General features: G+C 34.2%; 1 protein-coding gene across 2 annotated transcripts in view; it reads left to right on the forward strand.

Annotated features, from left to right (window-relative positions):
- Nucleotides 1–20,591, forward strand: part of LOC108911533 (E3 ubiquitin-protein ligase Ubr3) — a 209,319-nt gene that overhangs the window by 17,012 nt on the left and 171,716 nt on the right. For both annotated transcript variants that reach the window (XM_023455676.1, XM_023455677.1), the window contains one exon: nucleotides 18,941–19,154. In XM_023455676.1, coding sequence (XP_023311444.1) covers nucleotides 18,941–19,154 — 214 coding nt within the window. The remainder of the gene's footprint in view (nucleotides 1–18,940; nucleotides 19,155–20,591) is intronic.

The following is a 20,591-nucleotide window of genomic DNA, read 5'->3' on the forward strand; positions in this document are numbered from 1 at the left end:
AAAAACCACTTTTCCATAACTTTAACCATTGTTTTAACAAAGTTTCCCAACTAGTCTCGAATTGATTTTATGGTATTTTGTTTATAACTCGTTTCTGAACAATATTCCGCAAAAAAACTTCTAATAGTATTTTTTTCCCGAATATGACTATAATGACTGGCCTAATAATACACATTTTGAAACCACTCGACTTGCGAAGGAAATTCCTCTCTCCCTACTCACCCTTTTTCATTTTCTCCTGCAGTTTCTTCTCCTGCTTCAGCCTCTCTTTCTCCAGAGCAGCCAGCTTCTTCTTGTCCACCGGAGGTTTTTCCATGGTGTTGGATTTGCTCTGCTCGGTTATGATCAGCTGTTCCGAAGCGGTCTTGCTATCAACTTTATTTTTACTTTTATTCTTCATGTCTGTCACTATCGGTCACACTGTCGGCACGATCGAAACGCCCTTAAAACTGAAAACCGGGCGCAGTTCGGGTCGGTCGGTTTTTCGCAGAAGGTAAACTGTGAAAATGGGTTGATGCGTCAGTAAAAGCTATTAATTGCCACCTGATACGACCGAGCGAGCACTTTATAAGGTTGTCTTGGACTAGATTCTAATAAAGTGAATTGCAAACTCAATTACACTTAATCACTTCAGAGGTTTCGCGTCGCCGTCAAGGTTGATGTAATACGTTTATAATAAAACTCACAAATGGCGAGAATGTCGCGAGATAGATGCACTTTGCTCTAAAAATCGTCAAAATTCTAGCAATAAGCAGTGCCAAATAGATAAAAAGACGTTCGCAAAGCGAGGACAAGAGATAATACTGATAATGGGAGATAACAGTTATTTTAAATAAACGCTTTACTTTTCACATTTGTACCTATACTCCAGTCGAATTAGTTTGAACGTGAAAAAATTATTAGTAGACGTTTTATTGTACTTTATGCTGGGGAATGACAATATCAAAAAACTAACTCGAAAGTAGTTAGGCTAAGATGGCAAATTGCCATTAATTGGAATAAGTGGAAAAATAACGTGTTTTTTCACTTTTTTTTTGCCACCCATGAAAATCTAGACGACCTATCGGATAATTAGTTTATGTTGTATGCAAGTAAATTACCTACAACTTAAGGTACCTAGATCCATTTTTCACTAATTTGTTAACTGTAAAATAAAGGTCGAACCTCGGGTCGAACGCGGAAATATCAGTTTTGTCCATTATTATTTCAAAAAGCGATGGATGTTGATGAAATTTATGGAAAAGACGGTCAATCCAAAGACCAACATGTATGCCAAAGGCCGATTCGATTGACCGTGAAACTGTGGTTCCAGATATCTTTAATTAAATTCGTTAGTTTCTTTTGCAATTAATTGTTTAATTGCAAAACGTTAATTTTAGAAGATAATCTTGTAGATATAGGTTCTAATTGATCCAAAGAAACGTATCGAAAAAGAGAAATTTCAAAAAGTTGAAATTAAGTTGCCTTGTACAACTAACAAAATAGGAAACAGCGTTATAAACAAATTGTCCCGGGTCAGGCAAAAGCCGCTCCGGAATTCGCTCTTTTTACATTAAATAGAGCTCATTTTTATAGTAATTTAAATAGAGATAGCTTTTTTTATAACGTTAATAAACTATTGGATGTATCGGACCAGGATTTTAGAGACTACACGCAAAAAAAAATCTTGCTTCAAATGTACAGGGTGGGCAAATAAGCGAGGTAAGCGGCTGTATCTCAGAAACTAGTGATCGTAGAGAGCTACGGTAAAAAATTTTATAGGTAAAGTGGGCAAGGGAAAATGCTGGAAATTATTTTCAAGTTTCCAAGATGGCCGCCAGTGGGCGTTTCCACCATCTTGAATTACATAAAGTTACGTTTCTCGCGATTTTCCCCAATGAATGTAACAAAAAAGTATTTGCGTTTTAATGTTAACTTAAAGTCGAACATTTTTTGTAAAAACAATTTTTCTCTATCTTTCGAAATAAAGTGGTGGGGGGTATTTGAATGTTGTTTTAAATAAATGCCTGTAACTTCGAAACGGCTTAATGGATTTGGATAAATTTGGTATCATTGAAAAGAGCATTTCTTGGGCTTTTAGGTTTCTCGTAATCATGACAGTTGCGACCTACACGGCCGCCGATAGAGGGCGTTATTCGATATTATAACCAAAATATTGGATTTTCTCAAAAAATTTAAATGCGATGATATGACTTTTTTTAGACTAGAAAATAGACAAATGACCAACCAATAAGCCTGCGCAAACCGCATCTTAATATCTTTTTCCTAACTCAAATTATTAAAAAAAAATACTAAACCAGGAAAATTCATATATCCCCATTTAAAAATGCATCGGTTGCTTTCGATAAGAAGGCAAGTAGTAGGCCATGGAAATAAAAGACAAACTCCTCTCTAAAATATTCACAAGAAATGTCAGTTTATTTAGTGCTGTGATTTTAAGTCGCACGTTTTCGTATTTATAAGCGATTTTCCTTTTAAATAAAGTTGTGGTCCTGAAAAGGACCGATTTTGAAAAAAGATTAATGCCTTCTGTGTTCAAATTGCCTTCCGTCATATTCCACACATTGTTCCAGTCTTTCTTGAGTCGACAGAACCGCAGCCTCGATTTCTACCGCTGATAGTTGACGAATTGAGTTTCGAATTCTGTTTTCCATATCCATTCGTGTTGTTGGTGGAGTTTGAAAAACAATGTCTTTTAAGCGTCCCCACAAGTAAAAATCAAGACATGTCAAGTCCGGAGATCTTGCCGGCCAAGGAAATAGGCTTCCCCTTCCTATCCAGCGTTCTCGAAAGGTCCCGTTAATATGGTTTCGGACATTAATTGAATAATGTGCCGGACAACCATCTAATTGCAGAAACATAGTTCTCCTAGTTTCGAGTGGCACATCTTCCAACAAAATTGGCAAGTCGTTGATCAAAAACTCTAAGAAGCGGTTACCAGTTAAAGCTTGATCAAAAAAATAAGGTCCAATAATTCTGTCCCCAATGATACCGCACCACACATTTAGGCTCCAGCGTCCCTGGTGCTGCACTTCTCTTAACCAATGCGGATTTTCAGCGGACCAATAATGCATATTATGACGGTTTACTCTACCATCACTACTAAAGGTAGCCTCGTCGGTCCAGAGAATTTCCGTTAAGAAATTTCTGTTTTCCTCAAGCATGCCTAGCATCCATTGACAATAATTTAATCTATTATCGAAATCTTGTTCATTTAGCGCCTGGTGCAAAACTATGTGGTAAGGATGTAATCTAAAAGTAAAAAACAACATATGCGTAAAAATAATATAATCAGAATAACACTGAATTGTGTATTTGAGAGTATGTGCTAAGATACTTGGAATAAGATAAAATTATTTACCTATAATCTTTCAAAATATTTCTAACAGTTGTTCGTGCTATTCCCAAGTCTAGAGACAATGTTCTAGTTCCTACATGTCTATCAAATTCTATGTAAGCCAAGACATTGATAATGTTTTCTTCGGTCCTTCCATTGCGACGCCTGCGACGTTTAGGACGACGAAAACTTCCAGTATCGCGTAATCGCTGTACCAAGCGCGGAAACATTCTTCTCCCGTAATGACGGCGATCTGGATACCGTGCCGCGTACTGTCTTGCAGCTATAGCTGCATTTTGAAAACACTCGAAATAAATCGCAATCATGTCAACGGCTTCATTATTTGTGAGAGGCATTTTGATTAAAAAGTACTCAAATTATACGCAATCAACAATATTAGGCTGCGTGTGACAAAAGTTTGACGTTACTTGGCAATATTTTTGTTAGGCGATTGTCGTGTCCATGGCCTACTACTTGCCTTCTTATCGAAAGCAACCGATGCATTTTTAAATGGGGATATATGAATTTTCCTGGTTTAGTATTTTTTTAAATAATTTGAGTTAGGAAAAAGATATTAAGATGCGGTTTGCGCAGGCTTATTGGTTGGTCATTTGTCTATTTTCTAGTCTAAAAAAAGTCATATCATCGCATTTAAATTTTTTGAGAAAATCCAATATTTTGGTTATAATATCGAATAACGCCCTCTATCGGCGGCCGTGTAGGTCGCAACTGTCATGATTACGAGAAACCTAAAAGCCCAAGAAATGCTCTTTTCAATGATACCAAATTTATCCAAATCCATTAAGCCGTTTCGAAGTTACAGGCATTTATTTCAAACAACATTCAAATACCCCCCACCACTTTATTTCGAAAGATAGAGAAAAATTGTTTTTACAAAAAATGTTCGACTTTAAGTTAACATTAAAACGCAAATACTTTTTTGTTACATTCATTGGGGAAAATCGTGAGAAACGTAACTTTATGTAATTCAATATGGTGGAAACGCCCACTGGCGGCCATCTTGGAAACTTGAAAATAATTTCCAGCATTTTCCCTTGCCCACTTTACCTATAAAATTTTTTACCGTAGCTCTCTACGATCACTAGTTTCTGAGATATAGCCGCTTACCTCGCTTATTTGCCCACCCTGTACATAATAATACTCCTCACGCCTTGTCTTTCTCATATCCGTGCAGTGTAGAGCCGGACTAATTCTATGGTTAGGGCTGGGACTGCAAAGCCTATGGAAGCTTTTTTTTAAATAAAAAACCGATATAAAATTTTCAAAACCTAAACAGTTTTTGGTTTGACCCTAAAAAAATAAAAAAACGCAATCAGCGACTTGCCGATATAAAATTTAAAAACCTAAACACTTTAGTTTGATACAAAAAAAAGGTCACGCAATCAGCGACTTGATATAAAATACTTTTTGGTTTGATTCTAAAAATAAAAAAACACAAAACTTAAATACATGTTGACTATACAGGGTGTCTCATTAGCTGCCAACCCTGAACAGGCCGATTCTATGATCAAAACTAAGTAAAAAAGTTCATATGAACATGGGTCCGGAAATGCTTCCTAAGGGCACAGGGACCCATTGAAGAGGGAGGAATGGAAATCATTTTTTTGCAATATCTCTCAATCGCGTTGTGATAAATGAATGAAATTTGGTATACACAGCTAAATTTTGATGAGCAATTTGATGGACTAATCCATTTATTTCCACAAGGTCCATTGGGGTGGGTACGGGGGGGCCCTTGGTACTTTGCGTGTGTAACTTTTTCATCTTTGACTTTTTAACAAATTGGACAGCAAATTCCGTTTTCCCGAACTGTTTTACGTTAAAAAGGTACTCTTGTTTCAAATCGTTATCTTTAACGGTTTCTGAGAAAATCGCTCTTGAATTAATCCCACTTTGGTCAATTTCATAGTAATTTAAACAAAAAATAATAATAATAATTTAATACGTAATCAGTAATACACATTATTGATGTAGAACAATTATGATATGATGATTTGTTTATGGCTTTTGCGATGGTAATGCTGCGCGGCAGAACGCGAGTACGGCAGAAGGTTTCCAAACAGAAGGCTGACATCAAGGAGGACATTCCTCACTGTATTCCGCAATTTAGCTGCAACCGTCACTTTTCGAAGGGATCATAAGATGGAAACTTAATTTTGATAACAGACAACAAGCTATTTTAAAAACTGTTCAAAAAACCCTCCACCTTCTCTGATACAAAGTCTTGCCCTACGTGTAACACTTCTCGAAGCTATTAAGATGCTAAAACGGTTTTGACGAATTTCATTGGCTGCATCATTGATACGCTGCAGCAATTCCTCACGGGTATCGACTTCGGTGGCGTAAACTTTTTGATTTAGATATCCCCAGAAAAAGAAGTCCAGCGGGGTTAGGTCGGGAGAACGCGGCGGCCAAGCTACCGGTCCGTGCCTCCCTATCCACCGTCCAGCGAAATTTTCGTTTAGGAAATTTAGAACATTGCGACCACTATGTGCCGGGGCTCCATCGTGTTGAAAAAACATGTTACGTCGTAAATTTAGAGGCAGATCATCGAGAATTTGGGGAAGATTTTCTTGAAGTAAGTTTAAATAAAGATTTGAATTGAGACGTTGTGGAATTTCAATAGGTCCAATCAGAGTGTCGTGAATTATTCCCGCCCATAAATTTATGGAAAACCGTTGCTGGAAGTTTGTTCTCCGAACAACATGTGGGTTCTCTTCTTCCCAATAATGAGAATTATGAAAATTTAATTTTCCATTTCGGGTAAAAGTAGCTTCGTCACACCACAAAATTTTGGAAGCTTGCTCGTTGTCCAGCGACAAAATCCAGCGACAAAATTGCATACGTGGCGCAAAATCTTCTGGTATCAAGCCATGTACACGTCGATAGTGATAGGCATGTAGACCTTGTCGCTTTAATATTCTTCCAACCTGAAATGTTAGTAGCACATCTAATCAATTCTGTTAAGGAAATCTTTAAGATATGTAGTACCGTTGGCCGAGGAACATTTATTTGCCTTGAAATGTTCCGTATGCTAGTCGTAGGATCTTGTTCAATAGCGTCAAGGACCTCCGCTTCCCTATTAATCCTGGGACGTCCTTGACCCGGTGCCTTTCGAAAAGTGGCGGTTGCAGCTAAGTTGCGGAATACCGTAGGGAATGTCCTCCTTGATGGCAGCCTTCGGTTTGGAAACCTTCTCCCGTACTCGCGTTCTGCCGCTGCAGCATTACCATCGCAAAAGCCATAAATAAATATCATATCAACTAACTCTTGTCCCGTAAACTCTTCCATTTTTTTCGCTTAGAACTATTAAATTGGCAATCGGGTTGACAATACTTTGACATAAGAATACCTTGATAATTTTGTTTAAATTACTATGAAATTGACCAAAGTGGGATTAATTCAAGAGCGATTTTCTCAGAAACCGTTAAAGATAACGATTTGAAACAAGAGTACCTTTTTAACGTAAAACAGTTCGGGAAAACGGAATTTGCTGTCCAATTTGTTAAAAAGTCAAAGATGAAAAAGTTACACACGCAAAGTACCAAGGGCCCCCCCGTACCCACCCCAATGGACCTTGTGGAAATAAATGGATTAGTCCATCAAATTGCTCATCAAAATTTAGCTGTGTATACCAAATTTCATTTATCACAACGCGATTGAGAGATATTGCAAAAAAATGATTTCCATTCCTCCCTCTTCGATGGGTCCCTGTGCCCTTAGGAAGCATTTCCGGGCCAATGTTCATATGAACTTTTTTACTTAGTTTTGATCATAGAATCGGCCTGTTCAGGGTTGGCAGCTAATTATGAGGCACCCTGTATAGTATAAATCAGTTGAGATAATTTAAATTTATAAATTTTCATCACATACGTTCCAACACGGGGGAAGGGGTAAAATTTATCATAAATTTGTTATGCTTTGTCTTTTTTGACTTTTGACTGAGAAGTATGAAATTTCAGAGATTTCTAGTAAAAAAGGTACTCTTGGTCCATATTGGTAGAATGTTCCATTTTATAAACTAATAAAAATAATTGAAAACCACACTTTTAATAAAGCGCATCTTTGTCTCAATAGTAATTTTTATAGCAAATGCCCAAAAAGATTTCCATCTTGCTGAATACATTTTTCAGCTCGACGTCGAATTGCTCGCGAAGACCTCAAAACTTCAAAATTATTTTGATTCGCAACCAAATGACTTCTCTGTTGTAATTCTTCCAAAGGATTTATTTCTGTAGCGTAAACTACAGCCTTCATCGTACCCCACAGAAAATAATGTAGAGGATGTAGGTCTAGAGATCGAGGTGGCCATGCAATAGGGCCACCTCTACCTATCCACCTGACAAGAAAATGATCGTTTAACCAATTCATGATATGGGTAAAGTGAGGTGGTACCCCATATATAGTTGATGTGTAACGTTAAGCGTACGTTTAACGATGTATCATCCAATATAGACGTTGAGCCACAGAGCATGTGCGGTTTCCTCCCGCAGGAGTAAATGTAGCCTATCTATTTAGATTCGTCATGAAGGCAACATAAATGTTTGGGATGATACTTTATAAAATTCGGTAGCTTAGTGGCGTTACGACCTCACAAAGATGGCTGCCGGGCGAAATTCGTAGTTTACCATTCTAAAGTTTGGTTTCATTTGTAAGGAGTAAAAGTATCATAAAAATTTTGATTTAGCATAAAACCAGGATCAATGTTCGGGATGATACTGTGTAAAAGTCGGCAGATTAGTTACGTTATGACTTCACAAATCTGGCCGCCGGGAGAAAATCGTAGTATATCTTTCTAAGGTCAGGTTTTACTTGTAAGGAGTAAAAGTATCATACAAATGTCAATTCAACATAAAGCAAGGATCAGTGTTTGGGATGATACTTTGTAAAATTCGGTAGCTTAGTGGAGTTACGACCTCACAAAGATGGACGCCGGGCGAAAATCGTAGTTTACCATTCTAAAGTCTGGTTTCATTTGTAAGGAGTAAAAGTGTCATAAAAATTTTTATTTAACTTAAGGCCAGGATCAATGTGTGGGACGATACTGTGTAAAAGTCGGTAGATTAGTTATGCTACGACGTCACAAATATGGCCACTTGGCGAAAATCGTAGTATACCATTGTAAGGTCAGGTTTTACTTGTTAGCAGTAAAAGTATCATACAAATGTCAATCCAACAGAAAGTCAGGATCAAATGTTAGGGATGATACTTTGAAAAACTCGGTAGCGTAGTGACGTTATGACGTCACAAACAAGGTTGCTGGCCAAATTCCTTTAGACTTATTGGCAAAAATTATAATAATAAAATATTATATTATTATAATAATTTAATAATATAACAATGATATAATATAATAATCAATTATTTGTACAATACTAATATCACGTCTTGTTATTCCAATTTTAGACTAGGCGGTATCTGTTTTGGTTTGGGTGAATCGTATATCCACGGAGATTTTTGGCGTTTTGGCTTTCAAATATTACTAGAAATGAAAATTTTTCTATGCGCATAAAAAAAAAACGTGGGCTTAACTTTTGGCGGCATAATATGTTTAAAAAATTCGAAAAATGTCATATTTTTTCTATTTAATTGTGTATCTTTTCAAGAGTCGATTTTAGGCGAAAATGAATAAGGAAAAAAATATTTGCAAATAAATTTTTTACAAAACATGTTTAGTTACAAATTTTTGGGGTACTTAAATTGGGTATAGGACCTTTATACTTGGCTCAAAAAAACTTCATGTTATGTAGAATTATCACACCAAATTTCAATACTTTGTCAATATTCAATCAAATAAAATTTTTTAAAGCAGGTTTTAAAAGTTCTTGAAAAGACGCTTCTTTTAAAAAAACAGATCGATTGATCAATTAGTTACGTAGTTATAGCCGTCATTTACACTAAATGTACTGGGACATCCGGGTTAATTTTTCGAAAAATACCGTTGGTATTCCGAGTACTTACCAGGTCTAAGATTACAATACTTTTCTTCATTGACAACCTACTTTAAAACGTGTTTAAAGTTATTTATGCAAGCGGGAAATTCAATAAAATCGTACAGGTGNAATAAAATAATCAATTTATACAATACTAATATCAGTGTAGTTATTCCAAATTGCATATATTTTATTTTTCCCTTTTTTTCAGATATGGATTCCGAAGCAGACTTTTCACCATTGCCTAAAAAAGTAAAAATAACAGATATAACCGATTAATGTACACCAACGGCAACAGCAGTTTGGTGACTCTATCATCTACCGAACCATGGAAAACTCTCTTGAACGCAGCGACAATAAGGAAACATAAAAGATTGCTGGAAATTACAAAGTCATACCACCGTCAATGTAGAAGCACCTTCACCATGAAATCTAAACTCACTAGTATTACGACCAAGCAGAACTCAACATTACAGGATGAACCATCGGTGTCTTCCAAAGTGCGGTTGCGTAAAGACTCATTGTACCAAAATACTAATACTGTACACCGTAATACTATCGAGTTTAGATTTCATGGTAAAGATGCTTCGACATTGACGGTGGTACTTTAATGCAGGAAAGTCTTCTTCGGTAAATAACTTTGCAATTTCCAGCAATTTTTTGTGTTTCCTTATTGTCGCTGCGTTCAAGAGAGTTTTCCATGATTCGGTAGATGATAGTCACCAAACTGCTGTTGCCGCTGTTATTTTTACATTTTTAGGCAATGGTGAAAAGTCTGCTTCGGAATCCATATCTGAAAAAAATGGAAAAATTAAATATAGGCAAATTGGAATAATAAGATTAATTATTATATCACCTATATTATTAAATTATTTAATAATATAATATTTTATTATTATAATTTTTGCCAATACACCTAAACGGAATTTGGTCGGCGATCATGTTTGTGACGTCATAACGTCACTAAGCTACCGAGTTTTTCAAAATATCATCCCGAACATTGATCCTGGCTTTATGTTGGATTGACATTTGTACGATACTTTTACTCCCTACAAGTAAAACCTGACCTTAGAATGGTATACTACGATTTTCGCCCGGCGGCCATATTTGTGACGTCGTAACGTAACTAAGCTACTGATTTTTGCACAGTATCATCCCAAACATTGATCCCCTTTATGCTAAATCAAAATTTTCATGACACATTTACTCCTTACAAATGAAACCAGACTTTAGAATGGTAAACTGCGATTTTCGGTCGTCGGCCATCTTTGTGAGGTCATAACGACACTAAGCTACCGAATTTTACAAAGTATCATCACAAACATTCATGACGAATCTAAATTAGTAGGTTACATTTACTCCCTAGAAAGGAAACCAATCCATCGATTTTCGATGAATTGCGAGCTGAATTGGTCCAAGTAGCTGGTCCCCTAAAATTCTTGTCCACACATTTATTGCAAATCTATTTTGATTTGTGCTCCGTATTGCTCGTGGATTTTCGTATGACCAGAAATGGGTATTATGAATATCTAGCTCTACATTCATAAAATGTTGCATTTTCGCCTGATAATAATAATTCGAAAAAAGTAAATAACTGAACTGTCAATGCAAATGACGCGCCAAACGCGCTTTTGATATTCAAAACCTGCGACAATAAAAAAATATTGACAATTTCGATCCTCGGTTATTAACACATGTAACAATATTTTTAAACGGATTTTACACAAAAATGGAACATTCTACCAATTGAACCAAGAGTACCTTTTTTTTTACTAAAAAAACTGAAATTTCATACTTTTCAGTCAAAAGTCAATCCATAAAAAAGTGTTAGGAAATTTGGACTGAGCACGTAAGAGTTAAGCTAGTTACCAAATTTTATAAATTTATATCAACTGGTTTCGGAGTTACTTAGAAAAAACCATAATCAGAATGGCCCCCTTTAAGTGGTTATAACTTCCTTAGGAAGAATTTTTGTACTCACGTTTATATAAAGAAAAAGTTATTTTTTTCGACATTGAATACCCTGTAGAAATATTGCCCCCTAATTTCGGGACACCCTGTATAATTTATTTTCATTGAATGAATTGTTTTTTTCTTTTGTAGTGATTAAAAATGTTGTATTTGTGATTGCTTTATACGATAAAAATAAAATAATGCCGTCAATAAATTACTGTTATTGGTAGTTTCTATGCTGGATTCGTTAGTTTACAATCAATTATTGATTGTGGCGTTTTCGTAAGGCCAATAACCTAAACAGTTTTGTAAATGAGTTTCCGACCTGAGTACGTATTATTACATCCAATTAGAATTGTGTAAATTTTACACACATGAATTGGGCAAACATTTGTGAATCGATTTCAAAATTTCCCATCGGTCTCAGTTGGTATTATCTTGTAGGAAAAGGCGCCCAATAATTTTTTTGAACCGAATTCTTGGGTAGACGATGTCTCGAGCTAGAATTTCGGCAGGGTCATCGACCCTGCCCGCGTCGGCTTCAGATAGGATAATCGAAAGTATAATTCGTCGAAAACAAGTCAACGAGTCATTAGTTTTCACTATTTCATGATTTGGATGTTTCTAAGTCTGTGCCAATTCAATAAGTATATATCCCCTCTCCTAAAAATGATAAATTATTTGTTGTTATAATATAAATAAACATTTTTGTACAGACAATAATTTCTAATTCCAATAATAGTCATAATATTGTTTTATAGAACTTATATCATTTTTGTTATCATTTAAAATTATATGTTGTCTTGGAATAAGATTGGTTGTATCACTCGGCAGTATGTTAAGGTGGTTTTTGCAGCTCCATGCCTCTAATACTGGTTTGAGCGACGGCGACGGTACCGAAATCCTCATTTTTCACCTACAAAGAGATGACCAGGATGATCGGACTTCTCCCACTCCACGCCATCCCCAACGAACTCTTGACAAATAGTTGTCGCTCTTTTTCCATTGATGACGAAATGCTTGGCCTTGGGATGATGGTTCACGGTTCATGTTCTGTTTGTACCTAAAACCCACTTACACCGAGCCTTCTTTTGTTGCACTTTGCGCAAATATTTGTTATTTATTGACAATGCGAGTATGGTACTATTATGTTGTTTTATCACTATCTCTTTGGATTTGTCTGAGCACTAAATATTTATGACGCCTTCTGAGAGCATCTGACTTGGAAGCGGTCGGTGGTAGCTCAGTTAGCATCGTCTGCTACGGCTTATGGTTTTCGAAAATTCACTTCACTTTCGAATTACTTTGAAATTGCGAAGTCGTCTCCAATCCATTTATGCGACGTCAACTTCGGCAAAATTAGATACCCGTGTTCGAGAGAGCCCAGACGACGACCTTCCATATGAAATAGAAGACGCGGAACGGAAATTTTCGCTATTTCGAAAATTTTCCAAGAAACCCTCTATTAAGCTCTCAGTCGCACCTAATCACTAAAAGCGTAGCAGACGATACGACGGCGGCGGAGGCCGATGCTGTTGGCAGAAAAAGTTTTTACGAATTCATCAAAATTCAGACAACACAATTATCATTTATTTTATAATAGCATAGCTACCTAACTACAGATCCTTATAGTGTAATACAGCGGTATTCAAACTGTGTTTTGCGGAACCCTGGGGTTCCCTACAACCTCTGAGAGTTCCGCGACTGTTAATGCTCCTGTTAACTGGCCTGTACCTTGCGACTATTATCTTTGGGCACTTTGAAAACAACAGTGTATGCTTCCACATCTAACACTGAAGAAGAGCTGTGGAGGCATACCCTAATTGCCATAAATGTTTTATAAAATCGCCCTCAAAAACTGCAAAGTGTGCTATAACTTTCTTCACTGAATTAATCTTTGTTGTAGAAACGGCTTTGTTACTTTTATCTCCAGCATTTTTTATTGTATTTGATTGTTTTTACTAATTATCTCAATAAAATTAGGCATGTTGTACATAACTCTAATTCGTCGTATGTGTGTGTATCCATATCGAAAAATGAAGTAACATGGTAATAAATCTTATCGTAGTAAATACTCATTAAGTATTGGCGGGTATAGTCCTTCCGAAGTCAGTTGAATATGCAAAAAAACGTCGTAATAAAATTTAAAAAAATTTTCTGCTAAAGGTAAAAAATTATAATAATTTGTATATGTGTAGAAAATTTCTATTATACAGGGTGATTCAGAACTTATCCAAAAAAAAATCTAGATGTACAGGGGACCTTACAAATACAATTTTGTAAAGAAAAAATCAAAAAGGGCAATTCGAAAATGATTTAAAATTCTGCACGGCACTGGAAACTGGTCCACTGTAAAACCTGACCTCGCACAATGCGACCGCCATGGCGGTATGATAAAAACGGACAAAAACTTTCGCAAAGAAAGAAATAAATAGAATTTTATAGCGCCTATTTTATATCGGCAAATTCAAATGCTTTTGCCTTTATTAACTAATAAAATTAATTTGTGTTTTTAAATACTAAAATCATTTGACATACCCGATGTTACAACAACAATTGTTCAAAATTTTATCCAATAACATGTAAACACATTTGGGTCCATCTTAATCACTTTCTACGAACTAACACAAATGATGTCTTGCTTCACCATAACACAAATGCTTCACCACAATACAAATGTTGTCTTGCTTCACCATAAATTAAAACGATATCCATCAACTCTGAGATGCTATACACGCAAACCATTTTTGACACTAACTACTAAAAAACTGTTGTAAATACCACAGATAACAAGTAAAAACACTATCGCAACGACGGATTTCAGTATTCGGAGTCGCTAAGGCCACGTGGCTCTCCACGCGTATTGCGAATGACACTAGAGACTACAGTTGTCCAGCTATGTAGTGGTTGAAGGTACTATAACTTCTAATAAACTAATAATTTTTTTCTCGGAAACTATAAGGATTTTACAAACATTTTTTTTACGATTGACTCCATTTCTCATGTCGCATCTATTCCCAAAATTTTTTGGATAAGTTGTGAATCAACCTGTATGTTCATTTGGCCAACAACATATTTTAATTATTTATGTCCTCAAACAATTTTATTGGTGGTAATTTTTGTTTTGTTCCGTTTCAAAAGGTCTCCAAAATGCCATGTTGTGATAATATTAGTAAACAAAATATCCTTCTTATTTCTCCCTTTCACAATTGTAATATCAACGATTGATAGAAGGTGCCTATAATAAATTAAAATTGCCTGATTCACACCAAATTCCGCACTGCAGCACTGCACTGCTGGGCAATTTATGAACCACTTGTCGCCTGCTGTGATTTATTGCCAGAAGCCCAATACAGTTGTGCTACATTTCGTTTGCCCACGCTCACATTCTTCAACTGGTCGTATACATTTCTACCACCTGCACGTTTAGTTCGACCAGACCTATCTATGGGTATGGCTAAATAAATATGGGAACAAGTTTTTCAAATATTTCAATGCCGAGTTGCTGCTTAGCGACCGAGCCTGGTACATACCTTGAAATTATAGGTTCTTCAATTGACTTCGGAAAAACTATACAATGATTTATAAAGATCAAACTGAAATTGCAGTCAACCTACCAAATCAGTGCCTGCTAGCACTTTGTTAAATATTGTAATATGGGTGGCAAGATAATGTAGACATTTAAAAAATATATTTTTGTACCTAAACCGCTCATTTAATCAAAATTCTACAAGAGTCCAAAAAACTTCCAAATGGTATCACCTATCAGATAAAAAAATGTTGACATTATTGCCTAAAGAGGAAAAAGTTATGAACGGATATTATCACCACACAGCAATTTTGTAGGTGTTGTAAGTTTAAAAAAATTCTCTGTATAACACCAAAATGTGTAGATCGAAAGCAAAAGTTCGCACCCCAAAAATTTGCCTCTGATTGTTGTTGAAAATGGCTGGAAAATTTACATTTAGTGAACAAGTTGATATGTTAATTGTGCTGGGCTTCTGCGAAGGAAACTGAAGAAGAGGGGTGGAAGAATTATTGAAATAAAATAATTTTATTACTAACTGACAAGTTTGAAAGATAAATTCGTTGCCTACTACTGACTTTTTAATTATTTTCTAATGAACACTGTTAAAATCTTGTGTCAGTTAATACGGTTATTCTTGAAAACCAGTTTTTTTTAATTTAACAAGAGTAAAAAAAAATTAGAATTAAATTCTGCTGTGAATTAATATTACTATTTTTCAATTCGGTCAATGAAAAAAAAGTTCTGAACAATTTTAGGGGCGAGTCATCCCCAATGAACACCTTGTAGTGCTTCTATTAACTTTAAATCATAGTCAAAGAAGACCAGTAATAAACCTAAATCTTGTAGCAAATTTGGTTCTTCTACGGTAAAGTGTTGCAGATATTAATTTTTTTCGAAATTTAGGGTCCCACTTTGGGGGCTAATAACTCCTCAGGTGTGCAACTTTGTATATACGGAAGTTTGGTTAAATTACAATATTTTGGACACCCCTACATACACCTGCCTTGTGTCGGTTCTTATGTGTGACACCCTGTATATAATATATATATAATCAGGAAAAAATGTGTAAAAAATTTGTTTAAGTTTGGGGGTTCCTCAAAAAAATCGAAAGGTTGGTCGTAAAAGTTTGAAGACTGTTGGTGTAATAGAATATATCTCTGTCCCAGAGCATTTTTTAGCTAGTGAAAATTAGTCGACCAGTGATTGAATTGGAATAAAAAAGTGTTTGTCCCGCAAATAATCAGTTTAGGTAGAATAGTAACAATTCAAATCGAGTTAATAGACTGTATTCGGAAGAAATATTATTTATTTCAAAATTCCTCACCATAAAACTTCAAAAATTTTTCGCCTGCGGCGCTGTTTACCTCTAGTATAAGTATTATGAGCTCGTCGCCCAGTGATTTTGATTTAAAAAATGCACTGCTCTGCCCTTATTTTTGTTTAATAATAATATCAGTTTATATTTTATGAGAATAAGAACCTTTTCGCATTCTTAATGATTTTCCCTTAATTACCCATTTTATTATTCATCACGTCATCATCAAAAATAATTTAATTATTAAATTTAATAATTAATTTAATTTAATCAATTCTTTGATTTATTTGATAACAAAAATTCTTTATGGAATTCAGAAATTTTTTTTATTGTTTTATTTTACCGAGATGAATTATTAAAAATGATAATTTTCAATAATTTTCATGAATTAGAAGTTCACATTTTCGTTTTTATTATCAAATAAATCGAGTTTTTAATTACAATTACAGATCTGTATTTTAAACACGTGGTTGACAAATAAAATCGTTAGGAAATAAAAATGTGAGGGGTATTTTTCCTATTTCTTGTATGTTTTATTTCTTGTATATAAGTATGTTAACCATGTTTGTGGTCAGTTAAATAAAGCATTCTTTGCAATACTGCAGTTAAAGCATACTCTTGATCAGGCGGACTTAGTTAATGTTTATTATTCCATGGTATACAGTCACATAGCGTTCAACATTCTCACTTGGGGTAGAGGTAGTGAATGGGAAAGAGTTTTCATATGTCAAAAAAGAATTATTAGACTACTTTTCAACTTGAAGGTGAATGAGAGTTGTAGGAATGTGTTTAAGGATAAGCAAATTCTCACAACACCCTCAATTTACATCTTAAGATGCCTAATTTTTACAAAAAATAATCCGCTTTTTAATAAACGGACATATTTTCACAACTATATGACCAGACATGGTGAGCTGTTGAGTATTCCTTCCCACCATACAAGTGCTTTTAAAAAATCTTCATATTATAATTGTGTAATCTTGTGCAATGCTCTTCCTAATGAAATTAGATGTATACTTGATTATAGAAAATTTAAAAACAAAACTAAAGTATTTTTGTCAGTTGGAGGTTTTTATAGTGTGGAGGATTTTATAAGTGGTAAATGATGCTAACTGTGGCTTTTTATTGTCACTATCGATGTATGTTCTGTTCTTTTTCTTTTAGTATACTTGACTTGCCATATGTACAAATTTGTATCTTTGCCTGGCCAAAAAAATAAATAAATAAAATAAATATGAAAAGTGGCACAATATAACAAATTTCATTTAAACTGTAGTGTTTTAATTTATTAGGATCTACTTGGAAAATGCTACAAATTTTTGCTATCTTTGACCCTTTGAATTTTGAATAGCTGTAAGTCTTGCTGTAAACGCATCTTAATTTTCATTTTCTATAGAATAATATGGTTCATTGTCTCCAGTCGACTGAAAATCAATTAGGCATTTCATGAAATTTCAATTTACAAATAAAACATTTTTTAATTCTACATAATATGGTATGAAAAAATAAATGCTAATTTTTACATTTGATTTTTTTAACAATTAGAGTTAAGTTCTAAATCTATAAAATTTAAAATGTTTACATATTATTTTACTTAATTGAACAAGCTCTGTTCTTGGGTTTCAACCAAGTTTTTGAAGTGGAAATAACAAAAAAATACTGCTAATTTAGCGTTTATTTGCATAATGTCATACCACGGGATAAATTCATATATGTAGTGGAAAACTAACCTAGAAACTAGAAAATTAATAATCCACGCCTGCCTTACAATTCGCTTAACTCGAAAGCAGTCTCATTATAATATGCCGGAATATATTCAGTTTATTTTAGATGCAATCTAAAAACGATGGCTTTTGCGTTCATTTTACAATAAGACATAGCTATTCGGCGTTTTGTAAGACACCTAAAATTTTCAGAAAAATTATAGGTATACGTATATATAAAGGGTTATAGCAAATAAATATGATTAATAATATAAATAATTTGCACTGACAGACAAAAACCTGTGCTGCGGCCTAAAAGTATTCGTTTAGAAAAAGGGAATTTTTTTGTTTAAAATAAAATTTTAAATATATGTAGTGTAATCTAAAGTTTAAATTATCTGAAGAATAACGAGGAATTAAGAACACTAAAAATTTTTAAATTTATCTATTTTAACTGCTGTACTTTTGATAGACTGTATTTAAAATTGTATTTCAAATAAAAAATTCCTTATTTTTTTGTGAAACATTTAAAAACGGTATTTTAAATTTATTCAGCTATGCGATAAGCTTAATTGGAACTTTTTAGGAAATTAAGTACTCTCTATTTTGCAAAATATTTAGTGTGGTAAAAATTTTAGAGTTCTTGGTGGGAATCCCTCACAATATCTTCGCCTCTGCATATTAAGGAATTTTTGAATAATTATTTTTAAAACCTCAATATCTTATATATTCTGAAAACCAGATACTTTAGATATATGTATAGATCATTTAGTTTAAAAATCGTAAATTAGAATTTATTATTAATTAAATTCTGTCAATTATAATTTCAATAGATGATAAATAAATCGAAAAATAAATATTCTTAGGCCCAGTACTTTGACTCTTGGTTATGCCTTGGTTAAGTATTCACATGATTAGACTGTATATACTGATTTACTTTATAATAATGTATTCACAGTCTAATCGCCTGATTAGTTAATCAAGTCTTAACCGACACTCAAAGTACCGGGCCTTAATAATTAAATTTTAAAGATATTTACCCTTTGAAGTGAGACTATTTACTAGATATATAATTTTGTATTAAACCTTATAAATGTGCATCTATTTAGAAATATTTAAACCGTTACGTTTATTATATACTTTTTTCAGTTCGAGCTTATGATAATGCCACAACTTGTGGTCTGGTATGGACTCCCAATTTTGTAGCATACAGATGTCGCACATGTGGAATATCCCCTTGCATGTCCTTATGCACAGAGTGTTTTAAAAAAGGGAACCATGCAAGGCATGACTTCAATATGTTTCTTAGTCAAGCAGGAGGGGCATGTGACTGTGGAGACACATCAGTTATGAAAGAAACAGGGTAAGGCAAAATGATTCAAATACAGTTTACACTTTTTTTTTTGAGCGAATGACCCGGGATTTAATTCCCGAATCTCTAATGCTCCATGTCATATACAAGAATCCCTATTAAAATTTAGAAATCGGTATTCTCTAATATTACATTTCAAAATTACTTACTTATTTTAGTGACATAAAATAAAAAGAAAATACATGTAAATCATCTAATGTACTTAATAAAACCCTTAAATATACAATTTATTAATTTTATCCGTTTTTGTTTCTGTATGCAGTATATTTTTGTCCTCGTTAAAAATTATATATTATTTTAAATCTCTGAGCTCATATATTCTAATATCATCAGTGGTATAGTACATATAACATGTATAGTACAGCCTTACTGATCTATACAGGGTGTCCCGAAATTCATGCAACAAAATTTGGTCATAGATTCTTAAGACAAATTTAAGGGACCCGTATTTTTTTCCCCTTGAAATCTGCCCCTGAGAATTCTTTTTTATATCTCAAAACCATGTACGAGAATCACTAAATTTGGTACACACAGGGGTTTTATGACATGTGGAATCTCACAGTGCAACGCTTTTTTGTGAGAAACCCCCTTAAGAGACTTTTTTGTGGGCCCCCTTGTCTTTGGAACCAGAAAAATTTGGTTACAAATTTGATTTTTTTTTAAATTATTAGTTAGCTTGAATGCCATTGAATTTAGAAATTTTTTTGTTTCTTGATATTTGTTTCGTAAAACGTAATGTTTTTGAGGAAAATGGCAAATCACGATATACATTCGATCACATTTTGATATTTTTCTCGCCATTGCCTTTTACGAAAAAAGTATAAAGAGACAAAAAGTTTCTAAATTTAATGACTTTATAGTGGACTGGTGCACCAAAAAACGTAGCACCATCAGATTCCATATGTCATAAAATCCTTGTGTACCAAAGAGCCACCGAAATTTTCGCCCCTTTGTGAAACCTCATAAATTTACTTCAATGTGTGCCAAAAGATAGTCTATGATGAGACTTGAATCCTCTATAAGTTTTAGCTTGAGGCTGCATTTTGTTTTCAAGTTACGGTTGATTAAAGTTGTCATTTTTACATGGATTGTTATAGGGTTTTCAAAGTCGCTGATTTAAAATCAAAGGTTTGTTAATCTCTATGACTTCAGATTCTGGGAAAGGTCTTCAGAAACCTTTCCCAGAAAGGTCGAGAAAGGTGTATATGGGTGTGGGTGACTGTTTTTTTTTATCAGTCTGTGTCTGTGTCCCAGGATAAAATATAAAAATAAATTGTATTTCCCTTAATAGTTCAACCCTAATATGTATATACTTTGTAGCCTGTGCCAATAACTATATAACACTAAGACTATATTATGGTGTTATGTAGTTGGCTATATAGAAAGAATCCGATTATTCGGATGTTTGAATAGATTTATCGAATAATC

Source organism: Anoplophora glabripennis, unplaced genomic scaffold, assembly GCF_000390285.2.
Source record: "Anoplophora glabripennis isolate ALB-LARVAE unplaced genomic scaffold, Agla_2.0 scaffold606, whole genome shotgun sequence".
In the NCBI taxonomy this organism is placed as follows: Eukaryota; Metazoa; Arthropoda; class Insecta; order Coleoptera; family Cerambycidae; genus Anoplophora; species Anoplophora glabripennis.